General features: G+C 38.8%; 2 protein-coding genes across 2 annotated transcripts; both read left to right on the top strand.

Moving 5' to 3' along the window:
- Window positions 1-3985: 3985 nt before the first annotated feature.
- On the top strand, window positions 3986-4928 carry LOC140805940 (uncharacterized). The gene is made up of 2 exons (XM_073162321.1): window positions 3986-4376; window positions 4474-4928. The coding sequence occupies exons 1-2, from the start codon at window positions 3986-3988 to the stop codon at window positions 4926-4928; spliced, it is 846 nt and encodes a 281-aa protein (XP_073018422.1).
- Window positions 4929-4945: 17 nt separating this feature from the next.
- Window positions 4946-5443, top strand: LOC140805947 (uncharacterized). The gene has a single exon (XM_073162333.1). It carries the CDS (start codon window positions 4946-4948, stop codon window positions 5441-5443), a length of 498 nt encoding a protein of 165 aa, XP_073018434.1.
- The last annotated feature ends 6949 nt before the right edge of the window (window positions 5444-12392 follow it).

A 12392-nucleotide genomic window follows, 5' to 3' on the forward strand; every position in this document is an offset into this window, starting at 1 on the left:
CAACTCAGCCTGAGTGAACAGATACTTCAGACTCTTATGATCAGTAAAAATTTCAAACTTAACCCCGTACAAGTAATGACGCCAGATCTTCAGCGCGAACACAATAGCAGCTAATTCTAGATCATGAATAGGATACTTCTCCTCGTGAGGTTTCAACTGTCTGGAAGCATAAGCGATCACATGACCATTCTGCGTCAACACACACCCTAATCCTTGAAAAGAGGCATCGGTGTAAACACTGAAACCATCAGATCCTGACGGTAACGCCAAAACAGGTGCAGAAGTCAGAAGTCGACGAAGCTCTCTGAAACTATCTTCGCACTCAGATGACCACTCAAATGGAACATCCTTCCGAGTAAGTTGCGTCAATGGTCTAGCTACCTGAGAGAAATTCACAATGAAGCGACGATAATACCCTGCCAGACCTAGAAAACTACGGATCTCAGCCACCGTCGTCGGACGTGACCAATACAGCACTGCCTCAATCTTGCTAGGATCCACAGAAATTCCTTCCTTGGAAATCACATGACCAAGAAATACTACACGATCAATCCAGAACTCACACTTACTCAGCTTAGCATACAATTGCTTCTCGCGAAGAATCTGCAACACAATCCTCAAATGCTGGATATGCTCTTCCACACTGTGAGAATAAATCAAGATATCGTCGATGAAAACCACAACAAACTGATCTAGAAAATCCCGAAAGACTCGATTCATCAGATCCATGAACACCGCTGGCGCATTCGTCAATCCAAATGGCATAACTAGAAACTCGTAATGCCCATAACGAGTACGAAATGCAGTCTTGGAAATATCATCATCTCTAACTCTCATCTGATGATAACCCGATCGCAAGTCAATCTTGGAGTAAACAGAGGTACCCTGAAGCTGATCGAACAAATCATCGATACGAGGTAATGGATACTTGTTTTTGATCGTCACACGATTCAGCTGGCGATAATCAATGCACAATCGCATAGATCCATCTTTCTTCTTGACAAACAAGACTGGAGCTCCCCAAGGTGAAACACTCGGGCGAATATAACCTTTATCAAGAAGATCCTGCAATTGCTGCTTCAAATCTCTCATCTCTGACGGAGCAAGACGATAGGGGGCACGAGAAATCGGTGCAGTCCCTGGCATTAACTCAATGCCAAATTCCACCTCTCTAACCGGAGGAAAACCAGGAATCTCATCTGGAAAAACATCAGGAAATTCACAAACCACTGGAAGATCATCTAGACCAACACTATCTGTGGATGAATCAATCGCATAGATGAGGTAGCCTTCCCCGCCCGCCTCTAAAGCACGACAGGCTTTCAGAGTAGATACCACTGGCATCGGAGGTCGCGCTCCCTCACCATAGAAAAACCAACTAGAGCTCTCAGTCGTACGAAACTGAACAAGCTTCTGGTAACAATCCACGGTAGCTCGGTAAGTAGTCAATAGGTCTATACCTAGAATACAATCAAAATCTTCCATCTCCAGGATCATAAGATTCGCAATCAATTCGTTACCCTCAAAATCTAAGGGACAACCCATCACTAGACGCTTCGCTAACACCGAATGACCCATCAGAGTAGAAACAGAAAGAATGACGTCTAGAGAAACATACGGTAACTTATGACGCTTACGATCGTCCTGGTCACCCCAACGACCTACACTTCCCTGACTACTCTCATCACCAAAGTGGTCAGCCATCGCTACAAGATAGAATGGGGAAAATGGTAAAATGGTCAACGAAAATCCCAAAACAGACATCTATATCCCAAACAAACTCGTAAGCATGCTCTGATACCATAAATGTAGTGACCCGTTCCAGAATCACCTACTAATCAAGAACTAAGCATGCGATTAACTTAATTAAAAACAATCAGAAATAAAGGCGGAAAACTGTCACCAAAAGATAGTTATACAACCCAATCGAAAATCCAGGACAACTCAACTAAAATGAAATATACGGTACAACCATATTGAATCAAAAAGATACCGAAGAACTAAACCAACCAGCTACTCAACGTCCTCCTCCTCCTCCTCCTGAGCTGTCCAACCTGAGGCCTGCCCCGTGGGAATGGGGTGTCCAAGATAAACAAAACCGAGGACATGAGCGATAAGAACGCCCAGTACAAAAGCATGAGTATACAAACCTATATGAAATGCACATGCTATGATATGAATATGATACCAGGGTAGTCAAGAAACAGGAGTCACAAAAGATCTCAATATGCTCAGTCTAGAGGCGCCAAGTGGATAGTGCCGCGCGGTACTCCTCTGGGTCACTGCATCCACTACAAGAACAGACGTGGACCTAAAATGTCCCGGATCACCGAAGCCCTCCGGACCCGTCGGCCACTGTGTACTCTCGGTGTCCATGCGTCCACAAGACAAGACAGGGCTGAGCGGCCCCACAAGATATAGCTTATCTCGAAAGAGATACAGCTCAACAATAAAGGCTATCTCGAAGGAGATACGGCTCAACATGAAATGCAACATGCATCATAAAACGTGACATAATAGCATGCATCATATGACATATATCAATGAACCACATAATCATGCAACACATATAAGGATGTATACTCGACCAGGATATCTCGGATAGTACTTTCGTACCTCTATCACTGCAATCCTAATCCACTGGAAAACCAGACAAACAGGTCTATTCCAAGCCTATTCATCAAGTGAAAACCATCACTAAAACTTATCTACCAGACTTAACTAGATAATCCTGAAATAATAATGATACAATTCCAAACCTTCGTCCGTCGCTAGCCCGCTGATGCCGCTAGCTCCCAACTAGAGCACAGCTCCGCTACAAAGCCAGTAGCTCCCTGCTAGTGCCTGAACCTCGGGAAAGACTAGAAACCTCTCAGAAACGACTAAAACGCTCTGGAACGCTCTGAAATGGCGAGTAAGAAATGAAGCCTCGCGCCTCTATTTATAGCCAATGTTCGGACGATCCGATCCACTTCGGAAGCTCCGATCCGGTACACTTCGGACGATCCGAACCCACTTCGGACGATCCGAACCTTGCATGCGTTCTACGTGTCCAGCCACCTGTCTCGGACGATCCGAACCCTTGCTCGGACGATCCGAATTCTGCATGTCTGCCACGGGTCCAGCCACCTGGCTCGGACGATCCGACATCTGGCTCGGACGATCCGAACCATGATCGGACGATCCGAACCAGGTTCGGTCCTTCCGATCCCACCGAAAATAATTAGTCCAATAATTAACTCAAATTAGGAATCGGGATACTACAAAATAAGAAATTTCCAAGATGCAAGATGGGTATCAGCACAAGAAGCATTGTGGAGAATTTTTGAGTTTGACTTAAATGAAATGTCTCCAGCTGTTATTAATTTAGCACTACATTTGCCAAATAAACATTGTGTGACGTTTTGGAAAAATCAAAGTTTGGATTATGTTTTGCGGCAAGATTACAACTCGAAAACAATGTTAACTGAATTTTTCCATACTTGCTCAGTTAGCACAAAGGCAGTAACATTGTTCTATACTAAGTTTTCTGAATATTATGTTTGGGATAACCAAAGTAAATGCTGGTACCAAAGGAAGAAAAGAAAAGTTATTGGTCGCGTAAATGCATCAAATCCCAACGAAGGAGAAAGGTACTATTTGAGACTTCTACTAAATCATGTAAGAGGACCCACTTCTTTTGACGATTTGCTAATAGTTAATGGAAATAATTGTGTTACTTTCAAAGAATCAGCACAAAAAAGGGGATTACTTGAATCTGACCAAAGTACTCTTGAATGTTTGAACGAAGCTGTTACCTTCCAAATGCCACATGCTTTGCGGAGATTATTTGCAACACTTTTAGTGTATTGTGAACCAGTTAACGTGAGATTGTTATGGGATCATACTTATAAGCAATGTCTGAGGATTACCAAAAAGAGTTTAGTCAAAACAAGAGTTAATAGTCTCAAAAACACTTCAAAGTATAAAAATAATTTTGGAAAGCATGGGAAAACACATTGGTGCTTTTGATCTCCCACAAATATCTCTCGACATGAATCAATGCAATATACCAATTTTCAGAGAGATAGAAGAAGAAACGTCAATACAAATCTCAGAAGATGATTATTTGGCACAGTTCAAGTTGAATAGTGGCCAACACGAAGCATTTCGAAAAATTCTGGAGTCTGTAAACAAGGGAAATGGTGGCTTGTTTTTTGTGAATGGACCTGGAGGAACTGGAAAGACATTTTTATATAGAGCACTGATTGCAGAAGTCAGAAAAAATAAAATGATTGCTCTAGCTACAGCAACTTCAGGAGTTGCAGCTTCAATATTACCAGGTGGACGAACGGCTCATTCCCGCTTTAAAATTCCAATTGATTTACATGAGGAGAGTTACTGCACAATAGCAAAACAAAGTGGTCTTGCAGAATTGTTACGGCGCACTCATTTAATTATTTGGGATGAAGCACCAATGGCAAAAAAAAACAGCAATCGAAGCAGTAGATCGAAGTCTACAAGACATAACTGGAATTGATAAGCACTTTGGTGGAAAAGTGGTTGTTCTAGGTGGGGATTTTATGCAAGTTTTGCCTGTACTTCCAAAAGCTACAATCCAAGAAACAATCAATGCAAGTTTGGTGAAATCTTATTTATTCTCGGAAATGACCCAACTAACTTTGTCTGAGAATATGAGAGAAAAAACAGATCCTATTTTTTGCGAGTTTCTGCTTCGTATTTGTAATGGAACTGAAGCTACTGATAATGAAGGTAATGTTAAGATTCTTGATGAGATGCTCATAAAATTTGATGATGATGATGAAGAGGCCTCAGAGAAAAAATTGATCGATGAAATTTTTCCAGAATTGGAAAAAATTGTCATTCTGCTACTTATATCACTAATCGGGCAATTCTTGCATCAAAGAATGAGTACGTGGATCGCCTAAATGAGAAAATAATTCAGATGTTTCCTGGAGAATCTCGAGTATTTACAAGCTTCGATGAGGCCATTGATGATTCTCATAATTTTTATCCACAAGAATTTCTAAATTCATTAACCCCGAATGGAATGCCTCCTCATCGCTTGGTCCTGAAAATTAATTGCACTGTTATGTTGCTACGAAATCTAGACCCTTCAGATGGTTTGTGCAATGGGACTAGAATGGTTTGCAGATCATTTGAAAACGATGTTATTTATGCAGAAATCACTATTGGTCAACACACTGGCAAACAAGTATTCATTCCTCGAATTCCATTATCTCCTACTGAAAATGAAGGATATCCTTTTCAGTTTCGAAGAAAACAGTTCCCAATCAGACTTTGTTTTGCAATGACAATTAACAAAGCTCAAGGTCAAACAATACCTAATGTTGGAGTATACTTGCCTCATCCTGTTTTTTCTCATGGACAATTATATGTTGCATTATCCAGAGGCATTCAAGGGAAACTACAAAAGTATTGATTCGACCGGATGCAATCCGAGACACAGATGACACTCGAACAAAAAATGTTGTCTACAAGGAGATTCTAGACAGAAATTTGTAATATACGGGTTTCTTTAATAATGTTTTTGGGAATCATATAACTTGGCATATTTTTTTTCCAATAATACATTTTTGTCTATTCTAATTATGAACTAGCAACAATGACAGAGACTTGTCTTACTAGAGTTGAATGTTCGGATCATAATTTTGTTGCTTTATTGTATGGCTTAAGTTTGTTATGCACTTACTCTATCTTGTGCTTGCTTAAGTCTGATGGGTTTTTGGATACAGAAAAAAATGACGTTGTTGAATGGATGTTGAAGGTGATTGCCCATTACGGGTTCACTGTCATGACTGGTTAACCCATGGATCAGTCAACTGGCTGCTGTCGCTTGTCTTTCTATAGCTGCAAAACTGAAGGAAACTCAAGTGCCTCTTCTGTAAACTTTGAAGTACGTTTCTTGATGGGCATTTCGCTTTTTTAGTATGTTAAGGGACGATTGTGCTAGTGGAAAATTAATCCATCTGTTAGTGCCAAATTTCATAATGCCTAAAGATGTGGACAATCTAGAGTGGTTTCTTCCATTATTTGATATTTTAAAGATGTTAATGATATGTGTCGTAGTTATATTCAGTATTGTTTTGTGGTTATTAAATGCATTTGTTAGCAGATGTATATGGTATACATTTATACTCAATATGTGTATTACCTTGTCAAGCTCATCAATTTTCACATTATCTTTATCTAATTCCTTATTGTGGTGAATTTATGGTGATAATGACTGGATTTAATTTGGATAATGTTTAGGTGGAAGAATCCAAGTATGTTTTCGAGGCAAATACGATACATAGATGGGAGCTATTGGTGCTCTGGACGCTTAAATGGAAGGTGAATCACCACTCTCATCCACTGTATTACATGCTTCCAGGGTCAGAAAGAAGTCATGTGCTGCAATCTTTTCTTCTCCAGATAGATCTTTGTACAACAGTTTCGTGAGTTCAGAGTTAGGAAAGATCTCTGATTTTAGCCTCCATTTTTTTTTAATAGAACTTGGCATCTTCCCCTGCAGAGGTATGTCAACCATTAGCATATATATACAATTGTATATATAGGCACTTGATACATGTGGTAAAAAAATCAATGCATTATTCCACCTCAGTGATTGCAAACATTGTCAGGCACGCATATGTATACAGGAATTTAAGGAAAGCAATATATTAAGTACATCACTATTGCAGATATTGAAGGTTGAAGAAAGCTGTATAAATTCATTAAAAGCTATAGTTGTTGAAAGCATGCAGTGTGTGTGGTCTAGGACCAATCTTAACGTTTTCAACTTGGCGACCTTTAAAAGCTTCTCCTACACGAATGAACGAATGTAGTGTTAGAGTAGATGCCCTGCAAGCCAACTGTTGACTAGGGATTTTATTGACTCAAGTGTAATAAACAATCTTTATTTTAATATAATTTAACTTTTTATGGTCTTTTTATACTTTATCTGTATAACCATGCAAACAGCATAGATAAAGTCCTTGATTATGCTTTAATACAAATGAATCGTAATTCGATGTTGAAACTCATTTGTAAACACTGCATATTCTAAATTCGTTCCTAGTCGATTCAGCCGCCTAAAACATGGATAAAGGTCGCTTGAGCTCGAGACTAGCATCTGTGATGTTGTGTACTGCGTTTCTTGGTAAGGGCATAGAGATGTCCAAACATGCAGATGGGTAGTCATATGATGATTATACCGAACAACCCTCCCTCGGACATTCCAAGTGGTTATCATTCATCGAGAGGATAAGTCCGTGGTTATGATTGTATACCATTAGTCCTTATGACCCGGGACAACACTGAGGCTCTATATGCTAGGGCTGTGCTTTGACTCGTTTACCGGCTCCAGGAGAGTCATCAGGTGGCGAGGTTGGGTACAGTTGCGACACATATAGGAGCCAGTGCATTGTAGTCGGGGATTCACCGCTCACTTACGGGTGTGGATATCCTATGTGATCTAATGAAATAATAGTGCATGGAATCTCTGGCCAGAGTATGAGATGTACGTTAGAGAAGGAGTTCTCAAAATAGTACACGCGATGCCACTATTATAGTTATCACATAGTTATCGAATTATTATGCAACCCTCGATGAACCAATGGTTGCAGATTCGATCGGGATATATGAGATGAAGGGACCGTACTGTACGCTAATCATAATCGACTGGTTCTTGCAGGCACTATCAGTGATACCTAGGGGATCATGGGGCGATGCTACTAGACGCTCTTACCATGATCCGATGGGTGCAATCAGAAATGAGTTCTGACATTCTTGATCAAGGTGTTGATGAAAAGAATGGGGCTAACTAGGGTAAGCCCGAATAAAGGATTATGTCCTGAATCACAAAGTGTTGTGAACCCACGGCTAGCTGTATCCCTGAACCATTGAGGGTCACACAAGTACTGGATTGTTTGTTCCCGTTGAGAGAATAAATTCAAGAAGTTGAATTTATATTATATAGTAAATTCAAGGAGTTGAATTTATGATAATTAAATTTTGAGAGAATAAATTCAAGGAGTTGAATTTATAAAATTTGAGAATTTAATTTATTAAACTCAAATGTTGGGTTTATTAAATATCAAATTTTGGAGGTGATAAAAATTCAAGGAGTTGAATTTATAATTTAAATAACAAATTCAAATATTGAATTTATAATGTATTTAATTTATTAATCTCAAAAGTTGAGTTTATTAATTAATAAATTAAATATGGTGGGTAATATGTTTAATGGGCTTGTAGGAGTACAAGTCCAACATAATAAATAATTAAAGTTTTAATGAGCTTTAATTAAATTAATTAAACTAGTTGGACTAGCCTAATTAATTAAATCAAGCTCATTAATGTTAATTATGTAATTAGGTTATTATTTTATTATAAATAATACTAAACCTAGCACACCCCACAACAAGACCTCACCTAAGCCTCCACTCAAGATTAAAAATCGGCCAACCTTTTTCAAGAGAAAAAAAAAAATTTTGGTGCCGTCTCTCAATTGTTTTCTCTCCTACGCAAAAATCTTCCAGATTTTCTAGTGCAAATTGGAAGAGGAACATACTATCTAGTCGTGGACTTGATAGAAGGATTTCTTTGAAGAAAGTTCGTAGGGAATCATCAAGAGCCAGATCTGTAATAACGGATCGGTTGGTGTCCAGTGAATTAAATTCACAAAGGTATAATCTTTAACATCCTATGAATGTTTTGTTAAATCATACGAGCGCCGAAAGCAATATTATTTTGTTTTTCAAAATAAAATAAAAATTTTAAATCTTCCGCTGCGTTTGGGCGTGTAGAAAACCAGATCCAACAGTGGTATCAGAGCCAGGTTTTCTAAATCGTATGGTTTTGATATATTGAATAATTTATTTCTAACCACACAAGAAAATTTTTCAGAAAATTTAGCACCACGAAAATTTATTTTTCCAGATTTTCGAAAAAAAAAAAAAATTAATTAATCTGCCCGGAACTGTTCCGGGCAGTCCGTGCGCGCAGGGCCGCGCACGGCACGGCGCTAGCGCAGGCGCCTGACGCCTGCGCGCACCGCGCTAGCGCAGGCGTCGGACGCCTGCGCGCGGCGTCGGCGCGCCTGTGCGCTCCGCGCTAGCGCAGGCGTGCGACGCCGAAACGTTCGGGCAGCGGGCGGGCATTGGGCGGGCGGCTGCCCGGGAGCGTCTCGGGAAGCGCGCTGAATAATGGGCTTGAATTGTTTGGGCCTGGGGTGCGATTTTCTGATTTTTCAAAATTATGGGGAAAATTGATATTTTTGAAATTGATTCAATTTTTATTTTGGAAAATTAATTTTTGGAAAATTAATAATTTTCTTGTAAAATAAATAATTAGAATATGATTTTAATTATTTATGGTAAAAATGAGTTTTATAAGAAATCAATTATTATTGATTTAATTGGAAATTAAATAAAAGAGTTTATTTAATTTATTAAATTCTTTAATAATTGTGGTGGTTAGTGATAAAATTATTAGATATATGATTTATCAATTAATTAAATTGTTTAATTAAATTGATGTTAATATTTGATATTAAATGCATGAAGGATGATCGAGAGCCTTGACCAATGTGTTAGGTGTATGTTAGGATATTTTACTGTTTTTATTCAATTTTATAATATTTGATATTATTAAAGTGGGCCTGGTTTATGGCCCGTTCCCACCCCCATGAGATGTATCCCTTATGTGCCATGGCTATTCAAATGTAATAATTAGAAATAGTGGGAGATCAAGATTGGAAGATGGTGGGCCCGATGATCAAGATGAAGACATGTAAAATATTGGAAGCTTTTGTAATAAGTTGCATTTGCATCCCTGCATTCACCTAGGTTTGGACCTGGATCCATGTATGGCTCACATGGATCTAATAGTGTTGGCAATCGATCATCCTTATTTATTATTGTTGAATGTCATATTATGATATATGTGATATATAGTAATATGCATGTATGTATATTATTAGATAATATAGTTGAATGAATCCGGCAAACATACAAACTCGTGGCACGCGATTTTCAAATTAAAATGATGAGACAATTTTTAAATTAAAATCCCTCATTTTGAATATGATTCAAAATTTATATCAAACCGGAAAAGTAAAAATTAAAAGAGTTTAATTTTTTCTTGCCTTCCATCAACCGTGGTTGCATGTTGATCGCTACCCGCGGACATTGTCTGGCTCATATTATTGGGGAGGCATGTACGCCGGAAAGCTGTGACTTCCACCGGACATATGATGTGAATTGAGTGGAACTCCCATGACTTCGGCTCATATTATTGGGGGAACTCATGGCGACCGTCTACTACAATTCAATATTGATGGGTCGGTTTGACACGCGAAAATAAACGGCGTCATATTATTGGGTCCTTATTAAACGTGAGGCAAAACACGCGGAGGTTGCATAGAGATGCAATTGGATTCTACCTTTTAGAAATTATAATTGGCTGATATTATTCGGGATTATAATTTGTTAATTGGACTCTACGTGCCCACTAAGGAAATACGATTTCCCTTTTTCATCAGAGGGTGGTGAAAATGTCAAAATAGTAGGAGGGAGATTTATAAAATAAAATCCATATTTTATATCTTAAAATTATTTTAAAATAATCAGCAACTATTATTCTGTTTCCGTATCAGTATATTTTTGATTTCGTCACGTAATCAATTGTTTATTAACAAGCTAATCGAATCTAATTTTCAAGACTGGTTTGGAAAATTGTTCTGAATTCAGAGAAAATGGCAGACACACTAATGTCAGTCCTGTTGAACTGACAAAACATGCAAGATGGTAGGACCATAGTATGCAAGCTAAAGTGTAACATGCTCGCTTTTACGTCAAACGAGCTGTAGGGACAGTTTGAGGAAAATTGGAATGCTGCTGACATTCGAATGCTCGTGCAAGAGTTGCATGGTGCATGAAACTATGCACACCACTTTCAATGAGCTCATGACTACACGCACGCAAGACAGGGCTTTGGTCCATGAGCATGGTGTACGTATGACTGGGCTTGCTAAGAATGTGGTGTGTCTGGAATATGTGATTCCTAACGAGTTACTAGATAACATCAATTTGTTGTCTTTCTCTTCCTCATTTGACGGGGTTATGGTGAATTGAATAAGATAGATGTTAGCCTTGAAGAGCTAATCAATACGCTTATAACTTATTAGATCACCATAAAACAGGGAATTGTTGTTTTTCTAATGGGCCTCTCATCAGACGAAAAATAGCCCATAAGGTAAGGGAAAGAAATGTTCTGTCCCTCACAAGAAAAACAATCCCAATAAGAGGCAAACTCTGAAGGACACTTAAAGGGCCTACAAAGCTCGATAAGTCAGAACATACTTATTACACTGCAAGAAGTCCGGACATAAGAAATTGTATGCGCCAGAAATGTTCTGGAAATGATAAGTGAATGTCCAAATAAACATGATTTCAACAGCAAAAGAAAGTTAGATGACCCTAATCCCACACAAATATGGCACGCTAGACTAGGTCATATTTCCTCAAGAAGGATGCACAAACTAGTGGGAGAAGGCATGTTTGACTCGTCAGACATAAATTCTCTACCTGCTTGTAAATCCTGTATAAAAGGAAAAATGACTAAGACTCCATTCGATGGAAACGTGGAACGTGTGCATGGTCTACTGGATTTGATCCACACAGACGTTTGTGGCCCGCTAAGTGTTAGCACAAAATATGGGCAATCCTACTTGGCTACCTTTACCGATGACCATTCGAGATATGGGTGTGTTTATTTGATAAAACACAAATCTGAAGCATTTGAAAGGTTCAAAGAATTCAGATCTGAAGTAGGAAAACCAGCTAGAAAGAAGTATTAAGGCATTTCGATCTGATCGAAGTGGAGAATACTTGAGTGCTGAATTTTTGAGTTATCTAAAAGAGAATGTGATTCTCTCACAGTGGACTCCACCTGCAACACCACAATTGAATGGTGTTTCTGAACATTGTAAACGAACCGTGTTGGACATGGTTCGATCAATGATGAGATTCACTGAATTGCCTACATCGTTTTGGGGATTTGCGCTTGAAACTGCGGCAATGTTGTTGAATAATGTCTATATTAAAGCAGTGGATAAAACACCATATGAGATATGGATGGGTAAAACTCCCAAATATTCTTACATGAGAATATGGGGATGTCCTGCTTACGTGAAGCAGACAGTGGGAGACAAATTGGATAGTAGATCCACTTTGTGCTACTTTGTAGGATATCCAAAAGAATTCTGTTGGATATTATTTCTATCATCCCAATGAAGCAAAATGTTTGTTTCAAGAAATGCCACCTTTTTGGAAAGGGAGTTTCTATTAGATAGAAAAGGCAAGATGATAGAACTTGAAGAAATTCAA

This window comes from Primulina eburnea, chromosome 1 (assembly GCF_022965805.1).
Source record: "Primulina eburnea isolate SZY01 chromosome 1, ASM2296580v1, whole genome shotgun sequence".
NCBI classification, from domain to species: domain Eukaryota; kingdom Viridiplantae; phylum Streptophyta; class Magnoliopsida; order Lamiales; family Gesneriaceae; genus Primulina; species Primulina eburnea.